Source organism: Bombyx mandarina, chromosome A1 (genome assembly GCF_030267445.1).
Source record: "Bombyx mandarina strain Sakado chromosome A1, ASM3026744v2".
NCBI classification, from domain to species: domain Eukaryota; kingdom Metazoa; phylum Arthropoda; class Insecta; order Lepidoptera; family Bombycidae; genus Bombyx; species Bombyx mandarina.
Genome location: NC_143234.1, coordinates 6492139 through 6514610, shown reverse-complemented (window position 1 = coordinate 6514610; position 22472 = coordinate 6492139). Strand labels below are relative to the sequence as shown.

The 22472-nt window shown below is 38.6% G+C and overlaps 1 protein-coding gene across 4 annotated transcripts in view; it reads right to left on the bottom strand.

Moving 5' to 3' along the window:
* cas (castor zinc finger transcription factor) overlaps positions 1–22472 on the bottom strand; it is a 134709-nt gene that overhangs the window by 11851 nt on the left and 100386 nt on the right. For all 4 annotated transcript variants that reach the window (XM_028182035.2, XM_089739907.1, XM_089739908.1 and 1 more), the window contains 8 exons: positions 6101–6185; positions 5692–5818; positions 5044–5184; positions 3565–3766; positions 3047–3269; positions 2063–2195; positions 1574–1716; positions 76–226 (listed from right to left, as the gene is read on the bottom strand). In XM_028182035.2, the coding sequence (XP_028037836.2) occupies positions 76–226; positions 1574–1716; positions 2063–2195; positions 3047–3269; positions 3565–3766; positions 5044–5184; positions 5692–5818; positions 6101–6185 (1205 nt within the window). The remainder of the gene's footprint in view (positions 1–75; positions 227–1573; positions 1717–2062; positions 2196–3046; positions 3270–3564; positions 3767–5043; positions 5185–5691; positions 5819–6100; positions 6186–22472) is intronic.

Here is a 22472-nt window from a genome sequence, read left to right as displayed (position 1 = left end):
CAAAGGGTCTCCGCCCACGCGAGGCCAGACGTAATGGACGCAGGCGGTGGGTAGTCGGCAAATTCAATAGCTCACCCAAGTGCAGTGGTAGTGCGTGATGTCCCGGATGTGCTGACAGGCTGAGTTCCCGCACGGACTGCTCCTCGAGTACATCACGAAGTACGCCTCGGTTACCTGGTTCTGTTGTTCGTGTTCCATTGCGTGTTTCACCATCGTCGTGTGACAACTGATCAAAGGACGAGCGGACTTTAGCGCACATGCTGAGACTTATTGGTGGAAAATTAAGGAGCGAAATTATGTAATTTCTTTTATTTTATTAACTACTAGCTGACCCGGCAGACTTCGTAGTGCCTCAATCGATAAATAAAATAACTAAACGTTTGTATAAAATAAACTTAAAACAAACAAAAGGAATCCGTCCGACGGGGGACACATCAAGGGAAAACAAAGTTATTTTTATTTCATTCCGGGCATTTTCATATTTATCTACCTTTTAAACCTTCCCTGGACTTCCACAAATAATTCAAGAAAAAAATTTGCCAAATCGGTCCTGCCGTTCTCGAGTTTTAGCGAGACTAACGAACAGCTATTCATTTTTATATATAAAGAAGAAGATATAGATTTAGCATCTTTGAAAGTGTAAATGTAGGAAAATGAGACAAAGTCATTGGACGTAGCTTCTCAGCTTCTTTCAAAAATTCCACTGAAGTCTCACTAAATAATCATCATTTTACTGATACTTTTAATTCATCTCATCTTTACTCATTTCATTTACATCCCAATTTATTTAAGGCTCAAATTAATCAACTTCATCACATTTCACTTCATATAAATTTTCTTAAAGAAGCAAACTAAGTAGAAATAAAACTTGGCCTAAGGCTCTCGTTACTGGACCATAAAATCTTCAAAACAATCTCGGTTATGTTTATAGATTAAAGTGCAAATTTTAAATATAAAAAAAAGTGTGAAGTTCAATATTGTTTTTGAACGATCTATTCACGAGATGTAAAATAATTTGAACATATAGTAAAAATATAGCAAAAAAAAACTGTGTGTCGATTTATTTGTATGAACCTTAAACCGTTAAGTCGCCGTATTGAGAACGACGAATGTTTATGGGTAAACGAGCTCACAGCCCATCTTGTGTTAAGCAGTTACCGATTATTTCGCAAACAATATTATCCATCAAACGTGGAAGTCATTCGTGAACTAATAAGTACATATTTGGCATAATCGCTTTGCTCAATACGAGCATCTTATCTTTTAGGTCAGGGCTGTCCAAACACACCTTTGCAGGCTAATTAAATTTACTGAAAAAGCTGGAGGACCGCAGAAAAAAATACATATTTAAAAAAAAAACGGTAATTCCTCTAAAAATAATAAAAGATAACTTCACTTTTAAATTGTGTCATGGGAATGGAATGTTTCAAGATTAAATATAAATTAAACCAAATATTGATTTTATATTACAAAGAATTCTATTAACCAAAAATATTTTCTGACTTTCTGAGCGCTGCTTCAGGGCATATCCACAACATATCTAAAAAAAAAACAAAAATGAAGGTAGTCTGACCTGTGCGCCATCTTGCATCCGTCCGCCGCGCAGTGGTAGTGCTTGTTGAAGGCGCTACACTTGGTGCACTTATCGTCAGCATCCTTGCCCCCGGTGAACGTCTCAATGAACTTCCTCGATACTTCCTCGACTATTGCGGGGTTCTGTTGAAAATTCATTAGCATATATAGCGGTAATTAAAAATCATATTATAGATTTATTTATTTTTTATTGCATAGTTGGGTGGACGAGATCACAGCCTACCTGGTGTTAAGCGGTTACCGGAGACCAGTCATCTACAACGTAAATGCGCCACCCACCTTGAGATATGAGTTCTAAGGTCTCAAGTATACTTACAACGGCTGCCCACCCTTCAAACCGAAACGCATTCCTGCTTCACGGCAGAAATAGGCAGAGTACCTATCCGTGCGTACTCACACACATGAGGTCCTACCACCAGTATCCAGTATTTGTTGTTGATCTTGAAATGTAATGTACCGTGATACTTACGAAAGGAAGCGAGTAATCCGAGTCCATGATCTGATTGGAGATGTCATCGTCGATGTGCAGATTCCCAGGTGAGTACAAGCTGAGGTCAGCTCCTTGCTGCATCAAAGCCGATTGGATGACCGACGTCGGCAGTCTGAGGGAGATGAACTTGGTGCAGTGCAGAAAATTGCGAATCCTACCCACTTAGATACAAGAGTGTGCCGGCTGAAGTTAGCTTATCATTTTTTTATTGCCCTGTAGGCAAACGATCATACAACCCACCACGATGGTGAGTGGTTACTGTCGCCTATGGACATCAGCAATGCCAGGAGCAGAGTTAATCTGCCTAAAAATTTAGTAAAGTTGCAAATGTATGTATCGAGCCATTACAAAATAAAGACAGTCACACATAACCTCGTCAACCAATACAATTGCATTATACTATTATATGAGTATATTGTATAAGAACCTTATAAATCAGTGTTCAGCAAGTTTACAGTATGTAATAATAAATGAATAGCATACATATCCTAACTTATCTTTGTCTGAACTTACTCTGCCATACAAAATATAATAAACTTCCACAAATAATTCAAGACCAAAATCAACTAAATCGGTCCAGCCGTTCTAGAGTTTTAGCCAGACTAACGAACAGCAATTCATTTTTATATATATAGACTAGCGGCCCGCTCAGGCTTCGCTCGGGTATTTAACAAAAAATTTAGGTAATTTTTTTACACCTTGGATTACATTATTGGAGTTTTAGTAAGAATCCCTAATTTTTGTTAAAAAATAATACAGCCTATGTCACTCGGGGATAGCGTAGCTTCCAAACAGTGAATGAGTTTTTCAAATCGGTTCAGTATTTTCGGAGCCTATTAAATACAAACAAACAAACAAATGTTTCCTCTTTATAATATTAGTAGATAGATTTTGATTTGAACCCACCATGAAGCACGAAGAAGACCTGTAAAGCAATTATTGGCCGCATTGTAAGAAACTCACCCGAAGCTCATTTCTTGTTCCTTCCTCTCGTGTTTCCTCTTGTGTGTAAAGATCTGGCTGCTGGAATGCAGGACGTAGTTGCAGTGCGGGCGGATGCAGTGTATGTGGTTGCAGGTCCGGCTGAACCGGCAGTCCCGGTACGGACACGCCTCGTTCTTCATGTACTTCTTGAAGCCGTCTTTGGACAGAGCCTCGTCTTTGATGTGGTACGTCTTGTGTTTCTCTGCGTTGAACATCAGGGATGCTGTTTTATCGTCATTTCTCTGTTCTTTCTTAATGCGCTTAAGGCATCTTTTTTTTATTGCTTAAGTACGTGGACGAGCTCACAGCCCACCTGGTGTTAAGTCGTTACCAGAGCCCATAGACATCTACAACGTAAATGCGCCACCCACCTTGAGATATGAGTTCTAAGGTCTCAGTATAGTTACAACGGCTGCCCCGCCCTTCAAACCGAAACGCATTACTGCTTCACGGCAGAAATAGGCAGGGTGGTGGTACCTAATAATGTGTTTGCTCACCCATATCCGCTTTGTTCTTGAAAGTGTAAGTGCATCCAGGTCTCCTGCAGTGGAAATGTGTGGTCCTTTGCCCGGCGAAGATGCAGTGAGAGGCTGTGCAGCTCTCGGTTGCTCTGAACCTCTGGAAGCCTTCCTGGAGGATCGCAGTGTCCTTTCTGTGGTAGTTCGCATGCATCTGCACGTCTGACGTTGAGATGTACACCTAGAAGTAAGTTTTGTATGCGCTTATTCCAGAAGCTTCCTTATTCTTTATTATACACACAGTTAATACAATAAAATAATTGCGAAAAGTTATAAAATGGTGGTCTTAACTCAACAATTGAGTTCTCTACCAGCTAACCGTTCTTAAAGAGGGAGAGCTTTACGTAAGTGGGTAGAAGAGTACAATCTTTTCTGCTTTTCTTTGTGGTTTTCTGGAAGCTTTTCTGTTTGGGCTAATATGATAACCAATTTATCAATACTGATGGGATTTTAATTACAATACTGAATCGGTCACACTAAAATTAACCAAAGCACAGTGGTACGCAAATTTTTTCCCTAACCTAATCATTGGTAGCTTAACGGGTTACTTTAACTACTCTCATATCGATTAGAGGCTTTTTTTTATTGCTTAGATGGGTGGACGAGCTCACAGCTCTGGTGTCAAGTGGTTACTGGAGCCCATAGACAACGTAAATGCGCCACCCACGTTGAGTTATAAGTTCTAAGGTCTCAGTAAGTTACAACGGCTGCCCCGCCCTTTAAACCGAAACGCATTACTGCTTCACAGCAGAAATAGGGAGCCCGCAGGCTCAACTTGAGAGAATTGCGAACACTGATCCTAGCAAGAACAGTGCTTCGCTAAATCTACTACCGGAATTGCGACCCCCCTGAGAAGATTCGGCGAGAAATTCAGTGGGATCTACCTATGAGCTAGTTCATACACCGAACTCTTCGTCGTAATCGACGATGGCACGCAACTAAGTTTCATTCTTTCAACGTCTTATATGGTTTAAGCGGACTTTTTGGCGGGAACGCGAGGAGTGAAGTTGTGTGATTTGTTTTATTTTGTCTATTTAGTGTTTCTTCGGGTTTAAATGTGTAATAACGGTGGTTTAGTATCTGTGACTTTTGTATCTGTGAAATTGCACATATGTGGGAAAATAAAACAAAGCCGCTGGACGTAACTTCTCGGGATCCAACAAAAAGTCCACTGAAAAAGTTTCAGTATGTAAATGACCACCATTTTACTGGGATTATATTCATCCCATATCATCTCATCTCATTTCATTTAATTTCATCCCAGTTGATTAATGTCTCAAATTAATCATTTCATTTCACTTTATGTTATCATTTTTCATAAAAATAAGAATAAAAATTAAAATAAGACATGACCTAAAGGTCTTAGTTACCAGGTCATAAAATCCCTAAAATATATGGTTTAAATATATGGTTTAATCAAAGCGTCATCGAAATCTGATCTAATTCTCAATAGCTTACCTTATCACAGCCGTCTTGTATGCAATGGTAATGCGTTTGACTTCTGTTGTGTGGACAATCAGCGAATCTTTCCGAGCAATCGTCTAGCGGGGAATACCTCATGAAGCCGTGCGCTAAAGACTCGTCCCGTTTCTTGTGCCACTGCGAACAGACAAGGAAGGAATTAATTAAACGATACTGAAGATTTTCAGACAAGAACCAGCAGATGAGTAGATAGATAGTGTTTGGTAATACAGTGTGTCAGTTTACGTTTTTAAATGGAGACAATTTGCTGTTAATAGGTCAAAGAGTACCTCGTATGGAGTCCTCATTCTCGGCGACAAAAAAGTTGCCTTTTCATTAAAACTTACTTTTACGATTATTACTGGTGGTAGGACCTCTTGTGAGTGCGCGCGGGTGGGTACCACCACCCTGCCTATTTCTGCTGTGAAGCAGTAATGCGTTTCGGTTTGAACGGGTGGGGCAGCTGTTGTAACTATACTTGAGACTTTAGAACTTATATCTCAAGGCGGGTGGCGCATTTACGTTGTGGATGTCTATGGGCTCCAGTAACCACTTAAAACCAGGCGAGCTGTGAGCTCCTCCATCCATCTAAGCAATAAATAAATAAATATTAAAGCCAAATTCAAAGTTTTAAAAGGACGGTACCTTAAAATGCCGTATCATCTCTTCTTTCTTGCAGAAAACCCGAGCAGTGCAGTCCATGCAATGGAAATGCTCTCGGTAACCGAGATCTTTGCAATACGATGAGCCGCATTCCAATGTTGATCCATACCTAGTGATTTGAACATTCGTTTCAAAAACTCCTCAGTCTTACGCTAAAATGATTCAAGTAATAAATACAGAACAGAAAAAGCAGATGAAGAGCGTAATTTAATGAAATAGACTAATTGAAGTGTTCATGACGGCACAAGATAAGGCATCATAATTAAAACTATCTCATTATATCTGTATAAAGTAGCCGGCGATTTTCTAATATTAATGATGCCGCAAAAACTATATAGCCGCTTAATATCGTAACAAATTTATATCGAATACAAAAAAAAAACGAACATACCTCTTAACGTATCTAGAGTAATCTACGGTCGTCTGCAAAGAGTTCTTTCGGGCTTGGTCCAAATGATTCAGCGCGCTTAAAAGACCTCAACAAACAAAAAACATAAACGTACAATTGATATTACAAAAAAAAAAATATGCTAATACAACGAAACAATCAGAACTAACGATACATTCATCCCATTCCCTTTTCCGTAAACTTATTCTTTTGTTTGGAACAGCCAAATCACCTCCATGCATCATATTCCGACGAACAATATACTGTTTTCGTTGTAAGAAATTATTCGAGCCTCTAAGATTTGGAGTTAGCCGCGCTCGCGTTACCAGCTCCATCGTTAACCGTTTTTAGTTCAAAAAGAACTTAAACGTCTTTCGGGTTGTGTAAGCGGCCCCTCCCAGTATCAAGTTTTGGAGTATCAAATAAATTATTATGGTAATTAATCAATGTTTTCTCCGAGTCACTGTGGAGCGCTCTATTGTGAGTGATCGTTGACTCTGCGTCTATGTACATTACATCACGAAAGTGTTTTTGTGTGAACGCTTTTTTTTTAAGCGTGCTTTAAGATCGTATCACTTAAATAGGAACGAATGTGTTCTCTTAAACAGAAATTGCTTTTCGTGTTCCTTTATATAAATAGCGTTCTCAGAAAATTGTTCATTGAATTATGTACAAGATGACGCCATCCCGAAGATACAACTGTAGATGCGCTATCATTAACGTAATTACACTAAACACATACCACACATTTCGGAATTACTCAAAAATATACAGACTATGAAATACGTTTATTAAAATTCACAAAAAAAAATTCTTTGCCCGCCAGTACCCGATCTAGATACAAACACATGTACAAGCGTTGTACATACAAGGCATTGTATTGAAAAATACGGATCGCAGTGTACCGTTTTCGACAGATTAAACTTTTGACATGACGAAACACCTACTCGGAGTGGTATTTTTTACAGAAACGTTTTGTGAAAGACGAATTAATACCTATACTTATGTAGATTAGAGTTCGTAGCACAATGGATTTTAACATATGGGACGATAATTTCGAATTACGTAAGCCGTGCTGTGATACTCGCGGATATAATAATAGGAGAGGCTCGTACGAACCAAGTTATTATTAATGAGGTAGAGAAATCACTCGTTTTGTACGCTACACGCTTAAAATATTTAATGGATCACGATTTTTGTGATAGTGCAAATGTGGAACGTATTGTTATAAGTCAATAATTTTTCGGAATCGTGTTTATTGCGTCTAAATTGCGAGATATTCCGAGATAAGTGCACCAAACCGAGATGTAGATTGATTTAAGACAGATACAGAAACGGTGGAATGGCTTGTTCGTGAGTACACGGCAAATAAATAGATGTTGTTAATTTTTTTTTTGATACGCAACTCTGTTGGTAAAGAGGACGGGAAAGTCATGAGGTATTAGAATTCATTGTTTCGTTCCAGTGCCTTATTTTGTATTTATTGTTCAATATTTTGGGAGTTACGGTAAAGGGGCGATTTTTCACTGAACGAGAGCAAGTGTTGGGTAGACCGACAGCTCGCATGTTGTTGTTTGGAGTCTATACTAATATTATTAAGCTGAAGAGTTTGTTTGTTTGAACGCGCTAATCTCAGGAACAACTGATCCGATTTGAAAAATTCTTTCAGTGTTAGATAGCCCATTTATTGAGGAAGCTTAAAGGTTATATTATTACAAAATCACGGTAAGGCCAATACAAGTGGAGCACCAATAAAGAATGTTTCAAAATAGGGGTTTAAATAGCTCCTTAACATTTTATAATAAAAAATATTTTCACTCTCTACGTAAATGAAGTGGTGGTAAAATTTAGCGTTATGCCAAAGTAACTATTGCACGCGGACGGAGTCGTGGGCAAAAGCTAGTTTCTATATATCCAAACTAATCCTAAACATGTCGTTGTGCAGGTATCTCTCAAATATCTTGTGTTCTGTGTTATGTACCCACTACACATTCCCGCAGGGGTCTGTTCAAACACCTGTCTATACCGCTTAGCTTGCTCCACGATTTCGCTCATAGACTTTTGAATTTGGATTGTGAATGACAAGAATTAATAGATAGTTTAAAGACAAAAATAGAAGCTTTTGCGATTGGCCAATCCAAATACAAGGTCTTCTTCAATATGTAGGTACTTACAGATTTAGGATATATGAATATTAACAAAATTTGTGAGGGAGATGAAAAATAAAATACAACAGCTCACTATTCGTTTGTTTTCGATACGATTCCACTTAAATTACCCACAAAGGTAAAATATACAATTTTAAAACACAAAGTGTACGATAATGAAGAAAAACAAAAAGACAATGGACGAGCCTTGATGCCGCATCAGATAATTCCGTACATAATAAAACATTTATAAGAGTTGATTTTAGGAAATTTCGTAAGATATTGTGCCGGCTCATTCGGTCGAGACAATGGGCTCCCATAATGTACATAATGGGTTTTTGGACTCAGTCAACGGAACCTCGGACTTCGATGAAAGTTCTAATCGGATTTATGATTCGAAGAAAACTGGGTGTGACTTCCTTTGGGGATCGAGATGATTATCGATGACTAGTTGCTATCATGAATGCATATGGGCTTAGTTTCAATTTTTGTTGGTTTTATGCCATTGTTCCTAGTCTATACGGGATGCTAATGCTATGCTTGCCTATTTTTGCCGTGAAGCAGTAATGCGTTTCGATTTGAAGAGTGGGGCAGCCGTTGTAACTATACTGAGATCTTAGAACTTATATCTCAAGGTGGGTGGCGCATTTACGTTGTAGATGTCCATGGGCTCCAGTAACCACTTAACACCAGGTGGGCTGTGAGCTCGTCCACCCGACTAAGCAATAAAAAAAAATGCTACACGACACAACCTAAGACTAAGGTCTGTTAATGTGGTTTCCCATTATTGCCGCTCGTAGTAGGGACCACATCTCATATTCTTATCGACTGGTAGGATAGCCGTGATTTTAAAAGAGTTGAATCTTCTATCGCAGCTTAATATTAATTTGACTAAGAACCTCTCAGTCCGCGTAATGTTATAAAAAACTGTAATCTATTTTTAAATATTTGTTTTCATACTTAAAGCTATAAGAGGAAAAATCATGATATAAAGCCGTAATCTTATGATTGACACGCTCAATATTTTAATGTGTTATCATTGTTCAAATCTAGTTTTTTTTTGAGCAAGCTTATAATAACGTTGTGAATACGACACAGGAAAATTATTACGTAAAAACGTTTGAAATCTATTGAATTGCCGACAACAATGAACAGAAACGATCATAAAAACGATTTTGATACTTTAACGAGTGTCTATTGAGTTTTAATAAAATGATACAATGATACTACGTAATACCAAAGTAAATAAAGCCATCGTACGAAATATAATTAATACCAGGAACAAGGATGACGACAATTAATCGAAGAACAGATATACGAACAAAAAATCAAATTTAGAAGTTACGAAGAAGTATACAAACAAAATCTCGCATACCTAATTCACGCAATTTAAATTGTGAGGAGGATCCGGGTGCGGATGTCGTATTCCAAGATACTTCGATAGAGACTGTGCGAGATTCAACATTTAAAGTTCACTGATAAGAGACAAAATTTATAGTAATACAGTAGATACATGAACAAATCATCTATACAAATAAATAAAATTGAAGTATCTGTTTGTAACCGCTTTTTACTACATACATATTATGTACGTATTCTTCTTCTCAGTCGTGTCACTCTTGACAGAGTGGTCGTGATCGTCATGTAGTGTTGGAAGGGGCAGACTTGATGCGTCTCACGATGTCGCGCCATCTCTCCCTGCTCGAAGCCATTCTACTGCACTCATTTAAGGGACCTCCCACTGCAGTTTTAATTTGGTCGGTCCACCGCATTGGTGGCCTCCCGCGCGGTCTTGTACCATTAACGCTTCCCTGTACAACGAGGCGTTCTATGGAAAGACCATCACGTCGCGAAACGTGTCCGAAGAAATTCACCATTCGAGACTGTACTATACCAAATAGACGCTGCTTGATGCCGAGTTCCTGAAGTATCGAGACATTTGTACGAAAGTCGGTCCACGAAACTCCAAGCATTCTTCTCCAGCACCACATTTCCAGAGCGTCTATTTTCTTCCTTTCCACGTCTCGCACGGTCCACGTCTCAGCAGCGTATAGAAATATAGAGAATATTAGTGTTCTAACGAGCCTGATCTTTGTGGTTTTGGTTATGTTTCTATTTCTCCATACTTTCCTCAGCCCGTCCATCGCTGACCTCGTGACAGCCATGCGCCTTCTGATTTCGTCCATGCATCCGCCATTATTTGAGATTAACGCCCCAAGGTATATGTAGGCCTGGACCACGTCGCAACCCGCTATTTGAGTCACGTCCGGCGAGTTATTCATAGCGCGATCGACAATCATCACCTTGGTCTTACTGCGTCTTATTGTACGTATACCAAAATAAATTTTTTTACAGTTTTTGTTTGTCTGTCTGTCTGTTTGTTTGTTCCGGTTAATCTCTGGACCTAAGGAGTAACTTAGGCTGCTATCATTATAGAATAATTTTAGAAAAATGCAAAATATTGTAAAATATTATAAATGAATATAATTATTGTTAATTTCCAAGCGGACGAAATCGCGGGCACAGCTAGTTAAGAATACAGTTCGGATACGAAACGAGAATGTGACATGTAAATGTTGATAGTTTGCAGTGATTTAATTACTACTAGAGGTCCCGCAGTAGTCGAAATTCGACTATAATTAATTGGAATTGTAAGTTTGTACACTATTATGATTGTATTTTATACTTCTATAATCACAAATTTCGCCAAGGCTACACTATAAAAAAAATATTAATAACAAACAATATTTAATCTATTCTCAATTTGACCACAGACTCCAAGAACAAAAGTTTGACAATAAATAGTATGTATGCGTGTGTGCGTCAAATACATGGTATGTAGTGTGTGTAATGTTTTCTTTATTGATTTAATATATCTTTTAGGCATTATTTAAAAAAAATATTATCATTGTGCACTTCTGCTCTATATTCTCTATAAGTGTGGAAAATTTCATACTCCTCCTTCGGCGCAATTTTCGTAAAAAGGGATACAAAGTTTTTGCTTCACGTATTAATATATAGATATGTATATTATTCGATTGATAGTTGAGTCCGGTTGGGAGTAAAAATTAGTTTTATTTAAAAGGGATTCATTCTAAAGAGTTTTATTTGAAACATTACGTGTTAAATAAAACAAAAATAAAAAATGCATGACATTTGTGCTGTTCGGAACTATAATTGCAGTTCCTTGTTCCATTTTTCGGATTACATAATAATAATGCACATTAGCTCATTCCGGCTATGGAATGAGCTCCCCTCCACGGTGTTTCTCGAGCGCTATGGCATGTCCTTCTTCAAACAAGGCTTGTGGAGAGTATTAAGCGGTAGCCAGCGGCTTGGCTTTGCCCCTGGAATTGCTGAAGTCCATGGGCGACGGTAACCACTCACCATCAGGTGGGCCGTGTGCTCGTTTGCCTACAAGGGCAATAAAAAAAAAACAAAAGTGACCGGTAACTCTTGTTTGAAACTTTCCTACGATATATTCTCATAGGAATCAACGTGTACGTAATCCACTTCTGGCATTTGGTTAAGGTGGAAAAAAGCAAATGCCGCTACTACGCGTGACTCCGACACTATGACTAATTGAAATTAAATGTCACTTAAGATTTAGATAAACGGATTTAAAGAGTCAAAAATTGTTCTCATGATCAACATTTCGTGATGGATCCGTTATTGGAAAATGTATTTTTTGTTAGTTGTGTTTATTTTAATAAGCTTAGCTTGGAATCCGTGACATGTAAACTCAATTCGATAATAATTACACAGGAGAGAAAGGATTCTGTTAAAACTGGTCAAACTTAACACGTTGACTGGCATGTAAGTCACCGGTGCCCTACGTGGTATAATATAAAATATTATATAAAATATAAACGTTAATAATAAAAACGTTTATATATACATAGTAAATAATATGCCCTACGCGTTGCACTGAAGTAATTATGTCTATTTTTGTTACTAAGCGCCTGGATTACCTTTTTTTTTTTTTTTTTCGGGTAGAGGGCCGAACCTCCTACGAGGTCCCCGCGCAAAAGGGGCGCGCGGGGTATGTGAGAATCAACGATCTGCATGGTGTTGTGAGCAGACCGCGGGCCCAAGGATTTTAGAGCCCACCCACTAAACGACTCCCCTGCACTCTTACACCCGACGTCCGATCCCCTCCGAGGTCAGAACCCGGATGAGGTAGGGGGGCTACCGCGGTCAACACTACAACCAGACGGCGCGGCTCACCCCAAGGACGCCCAGCCGACGGAGCCTTCGAGGCGAATCGAAGGCTCTGAAACGTCGGCCGTCTCGGTACGGCAGCCCGTCGGGCCGCCCAGACGGTGCCGCTGGTGTCCCGGAATACCCCGCTGGACCAGAACCAGCCTGCCGGGTCGGGACGCGATACACCGTCGACCGGTCGCTCTATTCACTCCACAGCAGCGCGCTAGAGTGCTGGTAGCGCGCCGCGCGGCCTCACCCCCTCAGGTCGCCCCTTGACCTTCACCGGGGGGAGGCCGCCACCTACAGGGGCCGGGACGTACGGGCGTATTCCCGCCTCCGGCCCCCGGGCGCCTGGATTACCTAACTTTGCGTTCTTTTTTTCCTATCTAAGCCTTGAGAGGCTATTCCAGCGTATCCTTAACTAGTAGGTGAGCTCAAGGGGCTCAAACCTGACGACGTTAGAAACACGAACCCTAGCAAGAGCCGTGCTTCGCAGAATCTACTACTAGATCAGAAACGCGACCCACTGAGAAGATCCGGCGAGAAACTCAGTGGGCTGTGTCTGTGGCTTAATTTACTCATCGAGCCCTTCGTCGCAAGCGACGGGTTCGACGAGAACGATGACCGATGCTTGAGTTACCTAAAAGCACTGTTAGTGGATCGGGAGGATCCGAAATGACCGTGTTTTGGGCGACGTCGACTGTTTTCCATTCTGTCCGCAAGATCGGGAATGTAGTTACCGGCGGCCACGATGAGAGGGTTCTCGTGTCGTGCCGCTTTATCGAAGTGGCTTTTGTTTTAATGAATGTTTTAGTCCTGTATGTGTCTTAGACATAGATTCATTCTCAGTATCTACCGTCGATTCGTCTTTCTCAGAGTCTACTACTAGATATTCCGGTCTTTTAGTAAGAAGATCGAAGAGAGAAATCGACACGTTTACTTCACTACACAATCAACAAACCGGATAAACGGTAAATTCATTTAGCCAGAAATGTTTATAATAAAAAACTCCACACCGAGTTACTTTGGAAAACGTTGATAAGCCTATAAGTTGAAATTTAGGGTTGAAATTTCTCGAAAATCCAAAATTAGTGGATGCTTACAACGTAGAAGGCATCAACTTCCAAAATTTCAAATTTATCGCCGTAGTGGATTAGCTTCAGCATTAATGAATCAGTCAGTTAGGATAAATTAATTTATAGTGAACTGTCTATTACGGTTGTGGTCAGAACTTTATAATAATGACTATAGTATGACCGATGTTGGTCTGTATAATATGGTTTGTGATAGTCACACAGCGCAGCGAATTTCACTAGTAGGTTATAAATTAAAATAGTTTTTTTTATTCCCTTTTAGGCAGACGAGCATACCCACTCACCATTAGGTGGGTGGTTACTGTCGCCCATGGACGTCAGCAATGTTAGGGGCAAAGCCAAGCTGCTGCTTACCGTTAAGTACTCTCCACAAGATTCGTTTGAAGAAGGACATGTCATAGAGCTTGGGAAAAAGCCGTGAAGGTGAACTCATTCCAAACCCGGATGGTACGTGACAAAAAAGATCTCTGTCAACGCACTGTGGATAAACGCAGTGGCTCCAGGTAGTGTGGATGAGCTCTGCTCTAGTGGTGGGCGGTGCGATGGTAAAAACGAGATGATAGGATCACCTTTTTTTTTTTTTTATTGCCCTTGTAGGCAGACGAGCATACGGCCCACCTGATAGTGAGTGGTTACCGTCGCCCATGGACTTCAGCAATGCCAGTGGCAGAGCCAAGCCGCTGCCTACCGCTTAATACTCTCCACAAGCCTCGTTTGAAGAAGGACATGTCATAGCGCTCGAGAAACACCGTGGAGGGGAGCTCATTCCATAGCCGGATGGTACGTGGCAAAAAAGATCTCTGGAAACGCACTGAGGATGACCGCAGTGGCTCCAGGTAGTATGGATGAACTCTACTCCGGTGGCGGGCGGTGCGATGGTAAAAACGAGATGCCGGTATCATCTCAAACAATTCCTCAGAGCATTCCGCATAGAACTCCTCGTAGATGCCTCTCGATCAATAATTCGACGCACGGATATATCATTAAAGCAAAAACGAACAAATCATTTCTTGCGAACAATCCGTCAATTTATAGGATAAACGAACGTGGCCTCATAAAAATGTGATTTCATCCATTAATAAATTGTATTGTGTACCCTTTGACGGTTGCGTCCTCAACGAGTTCAATAACTGCATCAATTCCCTGCATCAGCTCTCGTCTTCCATCTAAATTGACATTTACTCTCTGCAAGTATGTCTAAAATGTAAATGCGGTTACTACACACACCGATCCACGAGAATACCAATCGTTCCTGCGTCAAAGTCGAACGCTAAATATCCAAAAACGAACTCTAAGATACAATTCTAAAGACTACAATGACGAAAATTACAAGCAACGTGTAGAGTCGACGAACGGCGATGGCCAATGTAACGTGAAACGTAATTCTGATTAAACTATTAATGTTTTTATTGAGAACGGGGATCAGATAATTCTGGCGTTCCAAAGTCAATGTAATAGTACATTCAAGTGAGGCTGTATATCGTACAGAGGAGGTAATGAGGCGGGGCGATGGGAGTACGTCCGCACAAAGACCTCACTATTCACATATACCCACATATATCCACTTTGGATTCTTAAGCTTATTAACAAGTTATGAAGTGGTTGACGACTTGTTTTGTGACAACTTGAATTATTAAAATAAGCAAAACTGTTTTTATTTAATTTAAAGGTACCACAAAAAGTTGATCTCACACTTGTGATATGATTTATAAACGGGCAGTTCCAAGTGCTGAACTCAGTGGAGCACGAATAATTGGCGGTACAATTTTAGTATCACCCAAAACTTACTTCAAAATAGAATAATCACCATGTGTTTTAATATAAAATTGGTGATGATTTTAAGGTCCAATTAGGGACCAGATAGGTATATTCTAACAGCAGCTTTAACAAGAATTTTTCGATTGACGGAACACAAGGAAGACTCAGAATTGATTATAAAATACGTTAGTTCCTTCCCGAATAACTCCAGACTTCTTATTGCTGATCACAAAAATCGTTTCGAATTGAAAATTTGTAATACGCAGTGCTATAACACAATCTAATCTTCAAATAAACCGTGTTATTGAACACATCACAAATACGGCTGTTCCTATGTAACTAATTGAATAAAAATTTGAATCTCATATCCCAATTTGTATGACCAGATGAATCATTGCGTTCAACGATGGTTCAATGTGTGTGATGACCAAATGCGATTTGCGGCCGGGCGAATGTTTATATCAATCTTTGACCTTTATGCAGTAGAAATATGATTGTGTTTAGAATGAAGCTTGATTCTAAGAACGCGATATTAAATTATGTTTGTTTCTACGTACTTTTTATTACGTTATTTCGTTTTAAGATGTATCAGATAAGGTTAAGCGTCTAGTTTTTTTTTTTCTTCTTCCTATATTCGATAAACGTATTGTTGTTGCGAGATATGTTCGAAAAGTTTTCTTGTACAAATCTTGTTTCGTTATTATTTTGCATTTTATCAACTTAAAGCATCTTTTGTTGCGTATGATTCCGATTAATCGAATTCTCGCTAAGCGCTGTGGTATTTTGTACGTTCTATTTTTATTTTCTATAATATAATGAAGCAGTCCATTCTTTGTTCTGCGGATAAATGTTTAATTTTCATTCCGTGTGAATTGAAATAGCCGATATCACTCATTCAAATCGCTCACGGAGGTTAAAATAAACGAAACTTTTCAAATACATAATTAAATCTACCGTATACATTACAAGTTTGAAATGAGCAAAAACCCGGGGTCATTCGGGGTCCAATTTTCGGGACCACTTTTTTACGTGCATTCCGTTACATCTTATTAATATTAGTTCGTCTACTTGTCGAGATGATGTATCTCGTCAAAACTAACTAGAGCTCCCCGTAATGCGTGAACCCCGAAACGACGTGGTTCTTTTAAAACTAGATGCATCACGGCAACATTTCTTCGGCCACTAACGGTCTATGAAACGTTACCGCCAAATTGTCTTATTACTTCGATCATTTGGTTTTGTAATCTCCCTACATTGTTTAGCGTCTTGTTAATTGTCTGCATTAAGGCATGTAAAGTCCATTAATTATTGCTGGTATGATTTGAGACGTTTACAAGGTGCGTTCGGTCATAAACTTGGTCGGCGAATGAAAGAGGAAAGATAATTATGAACGTACGCATGCGTAGATCAAATCGGGTTCCATCGGCCGATAAGGGATCTAGATATGTTGCTCCGACGATCGATTGTTTGAATTACGTGTGCTGATGCCGACTGTACATCCTTTTGTTTGATTAGTATGTTGTCGCTGAGTCTAACGAGCTCTATGTGTTGCAAGAAAAGTATAATCGATCCATTGTCGAACATAAACATGAATTACATAGTTTAAGACAGTAAATACAATGCAATTTACTATTTTATTGCTAAGATGGGTGGACGAGTTCACGTTTTATAAGATGTTAAGTGCCTACCAGAGCTTATAGACATTAACAACGTAAATGCTGCCACCCACCTTGAGACATCGTCTTCTCGCATTAAAACTGTATAATCTCAAACCTTACTAATTTTACAGGAGAATGTTTTAAAGGCTTAACATGTGATATTTTTAATATTAATCATCTTTGCAACATTTATTCTTTGTTTTTTACCAATTGCATTATCTGTCTTTTGAAGTAAGATAAAATTATGTATTAATTTTGTTAATAGTAGTCAAAACATAGGAAAAGAAAAAAAAAACCTAATCTACCCTCTTTTGACAGTATTTATGAGAAAAATACTGGTGATACCAAATGATTCCGCATAATAACCCAATTTCGAATATTTTTAGAAGTTGAACACTTTTAATGCGAAAAGACGACATGAGTTCTAAGTCTCGTAATAGCCAGTAATTTACAAGAATTGTTTGTTTCTTCTTCTTTTACTACCTCACCGTTTACATCCAGAGCAGGATTCCATTATATCCAAATAACCTGCATACATTGACTGTTTTAAGGCGATATTTTTTAAAGCCTACCGCCCTTGCAACGAACTGCCCGAGTGCGATGTTTGAAAATACAGTTATACATGTGTGCAGTTGTCTTGAATGGCTATCAAGAAATGCCTTACGCCATTGAGGTTAGGTACAAGAAAATGAATTCAGAAAACAATCGTCAAACGCACACGTAACTGAACCCCGATAGTCTCTCGTCCCGCACAGGCCGCGATTGGAGTAAATGATTCCGCATCATCTCGCTTAGTTTTTGCTCCGTTTAATGTCCTACAGCGCTTTAAGATATCCTTTTTACTTTATCTTTGGCACCGGCAGTCAATTAGGAGGAAGATATGCCGCAGAGGACAGGGTGTTCGTTTTGTGTTTTAAAATTTTTGTGTGTGCGTGTGTGTGATTGCTTTATTGTTTGTATTGAACGACATTTGTTCCAATGAATGATTTCGGTTACAAATGGAATGTTTTGTTGTGTTATTAATACTTTGGTCATTAATTGGTTGATCACACTTGATTTTAGAGTAGTTGGGGCCGATTTAAATGTATTCATAACTGTCATTCACACACACACAAGGAACTTAATTTTCTGTTAAATGAAGAAACAAAATAAGAATTTTATTAGCATTTAAAACCCACAAAATACACCGTAAACTAGTTCAGTATTAAGAATTCCAATACGTATTATTATAAATTTCTTTGCAATGCTCATTCATGTTTTATAGCTAGTTGTTGCCGGTCAGTTTCTTATGGGGCGGTCTGATACAAGGATCGTTTAGATTGCGGATGTAATATTCGATATACGGATTTGTTCTAATTAATGAGATATTAACAAAAAGACACGACGTTTTCTAAAAGCTGATTCGACCATCGAATTTATTTACTACACGCAATCTGGTTTGTCCATAGGAAATGGACTTATTTGAATGCTTAGTTTAAATTACGCGAAATTATATCTTATCTTTGATAATGTTTACGGCTTAATTTCGCGTTGATTTATTTGGATTCCTTTCTCCAATTAAAGCTCGAAGTTGAATAAACTGAGGAACCTTTAGATACTGTTAGTCGCTTCGGTGTGAATAGAAACGTGCCAGTATTGATGGTTTATTAAGAACCAGCGTATACTTCGCTTCGGTCTTCTTATTGAGAATAATTATGAGAAATTGATCCATAATATGCAAATCAAGTTTAAGTAAACATAAATTCAATTAACTGGATTAACGACGTGCAATCTCCTAAAATAAGAACAAACAAACAAAGATGCAACCTTTATTTTTTGTATATCAGGAGAATATTCCTAAGGGCCATATCTGGTCGAATCTTTCATTCATTAACATTAATTAAGTTCTGAAAGTTGTCTGAAGACGACCACATTGATGGATGCGCTTTGTGCGTACAATTGAGATTCATTGCGGCGATTCTAGCATCGATTATTCGATTGTTTTATTTGTATCGATACGCTTTGCCTGCGATTTCGATTTATGTCATCTTGCATTGAGGAGTTGGCCATTATTTTTCGATTAGTTTTTTATAGTTATATTTAATGATTTAAAAAAACTTTATTTATTTTGGATTTAGTTTTAAAATTCTATATGCAATTGTGGGTTTGAGACTTAATAAAAACGGATCTTGGTGGGTTCGTGATATTTGAAAATATGCATTACTCACGTACGCTCAAGGGTAAATCAAAAACTGATCGATTTTAAGATCAGGAGAGTGTAATAGTAATCGTATAATAGCGGCATAAACCTTGATGTTTGAATCTCAGTTATATCGGAAATTAATATTGAATTTTGTTGTTTTAATTGCCCAACGACTTACAGATTTTCTAAATAGCTCTTAAGATTATAATAAACCTTATGTAGACTTTGTCCTTATATACCAAAGTGTATGTTGGTATTTTTTTTTCCTACCTAAGCTGGTAGCCTTGAGAGGCTATTCCAGCGTAACCTTAACTAGTAGGTGAGCTCACGGGGCTCAAACCTGACGACATTGCTAACACGAACCCTAGCAAGAGCCGTGCTTCGCAGAATCTACCACCGGATCGGAAACGCGACCCACTGAGAAGATCCGGCGAGAAACTCAGTGGGCTGTGTCTGAGGGTTAATTTACTCGTCGGGCCCTTCGTCGGGTTCGACGAAGCGACGGGTTCGACGAGAACGGTGACCGGTGCTTGAAGTACCTAAAAGCACCGTTAGTGGATCGGGAGGATCCGAGATGACGTGTTTTGGGCGACGTCGACTGCTTTCCATTCTTTCCGCAGGATCGGGATATTTTGTATAATGTTACTAATTCGTTTCGGCAATATAGACGCATGTTTGACTTCATAGAATTCAATATTCCAAATTTAAGGCAAGCCAAAAGGCCGTGCACGCCTAGTCCATAATTCAGATACCAAATTTCACATTTTATTCCGATACGAAGTTTCGTAACGAAAACGGAGCGGTAATAAGAAAAGTAAATTGAAATTTAACCGCAAAAATACGACACGTTTGCTTAAGAAATAATGGTTCTATCGCTGTGTATTTGTAACAATGTTTGATGCTGATAAAAATTGTTAGTTCGTTGTAAGCAGTAACAAGCACTCGTGAACTTCAACGCTTGACTCAGGAACTGGCCTTAGCGGTTTCTGTTACAGAATTTAACTAAAAGTGTAATAAAACTATTTCCTAAAACAAAGTTGGGCTGACGATACGTTACATGACAGCAATGAATAAAACGCAATGTAAGACAAACTGATTCGCGGGGTCATCAGCCTCGAGGGAACGGGGAGGGCGGCTGTCAGCTGTGTACGTGTTTTTTAGCGAGCTTTTATGTGCTTGAACTATTTATCAATATATCGGAATTTTTCAACGACATCTTCAGAAACCTGAAGAAGTTCGATTAGCTTGATTATGTTCACACGTATCAAGATCCAATGATATTATTATATTTTATTGGTTTAGTCTAATAGCCTATGGATAGCCGAATTTAAAAAGTGATTTAATTAATTTTGAATTTACTTTTATAGCTCCATGTTTTAGTTATTGAGCTACATTTTATGCATAAAATTTTTGGTTTCGTTCTGTTATTGACATTTTTAATTGTAAAGATGTCAAGATGACTGCTTCAAACAAACGAAGGCAAACATTTCCTGATTTATTTTGTTTCTACCTGTTTTTCTAATAAAGATTTAATAACTAAAAAATTAGCCACGGTTAGCGTGGTATGAACATGTGATGCGTAGAGAGAAGATGCATGTGACTAGGAGATGTATGGATATGGGAGTGCAAGGTAGAGGGGGAAGAGGTCGACCGAAGAAGACATGGATGGAGTGTGTGAATGACGATATGAGAGAGAGAAGAGTGAGTGTTGATATGACGGCCGATAGAAGAGAATGGAAGAGAAGAATTAGCTGTGGCGACCCCAACTAGTGGGATAAGGTGAAAAAGAAGAAGAATTAAAAATTATTACGCGTACCTTCGGCTAATATCCCCATTCCTAGATTTAATACAACCGGGTTTTTTATTTCAACTATTAACAAAAAACTACTAATAACAATGGAAAAAGTGTTCAAATGTTAAACTGAAATTCTTTTAAGGGTACCTCGAACCAATAGTTAGGTTCTAGCATAATTTAACATTAATATCAATGATTTACAAATAACCGTTACAAGGAAACGCTTCGCCATAACCAGAACGGGAAATAAGACGAACCCACACCGAATAAACAATAGGATACGCAACTTGTACGAAGCAAGGAACATTTTACGTTGAGACGAGTAAAAACGAAGCAGAATCGAGGCTCACTGTACTGCATTATAATTTAATACAAAGATACAAAATGCAAAGGGCGAATGAATATGCAAAAGCGATGCCTAGCGTATTGAAATTGAGTTATTGTGTGCGTTCAATGTGTGCGTCGCTTATGCGTGTGTGTATATGAACCGATTCACGCGTGTGTGCACAAAGAAATGCATATTTTATGACGTCTGCTCACATTCGCGCGGTGCCACAAAGAAATTATACGCGCATTAAATCTGTGGAGGTGTTTTGGACTTTTTATTCGTTCCAGCTTACACGAATGTAAGGTAAGATCGGAGAAAATAGTCATAAAAGGATTTTTGTAGTACGTACGAAGATTTTATATGTTGAAACTGGAATAAATCAAGGTTACGAGAGTAGCTTGACTGGACGTTATAGAAATTGTTTAACTATATTTTCTTTTTTTAGATCGGCAAACGAATTCACGACAAGTAATAAGTGGCCAATCACTGATTTATCTAAAAGAATTACTTTATATATTTTCACTATTGTGGTAATGAAATAATTACCAGTGGAGCTTTCTGACACTAGAATCTCACAGCCGACCCTTTTAAAAGTATTTCAAGCTTTGTTGTTCATTTGAGGAGTTTGAATAGGTATAATATTAAATGCAATGATCTTTTGATCAAACTTTAAAGAATAGCATGAAATATTAGCATTAACAACTCTATGGTTTCTGTTGTTCTTTCGCCGAGAGGATGCAAGTCAGGGTCCTAAGTTAATTAACAAAAGACGCGGGCACATGTACATTGCGCGGATGTTGTTCGTATTGTTTATCTCCTTCCTTTATTGCACTCTGTTTATTTATTACATAGAGGCGATAATTAAATGCACGATGACAGCACATCTGTTTTGTACTGTTGAGTTCAAAATTCTTTGAAATACAAAAACGGAGATTCTTGGCCTGAAATGACGTGTAAACTTCTTACTATTCCCTCTCATGATCCTCAATGTACATAAACCGTGCGTAATATCATTATTATAACATATCTCTCAGCGAATTTTTAATCTTATTACAATTACTTGCTTACAGACATGTACTTTCTCCAGGCGGTGTTCAGATAAAATATTTCGTGTCCAAAAAACATAGATGAACAATAGTTTTAACTATGCTTAACACATTCAAACATCAAAATCGAAATAAAAATATTAGTTACAAATAAAGCGATCATT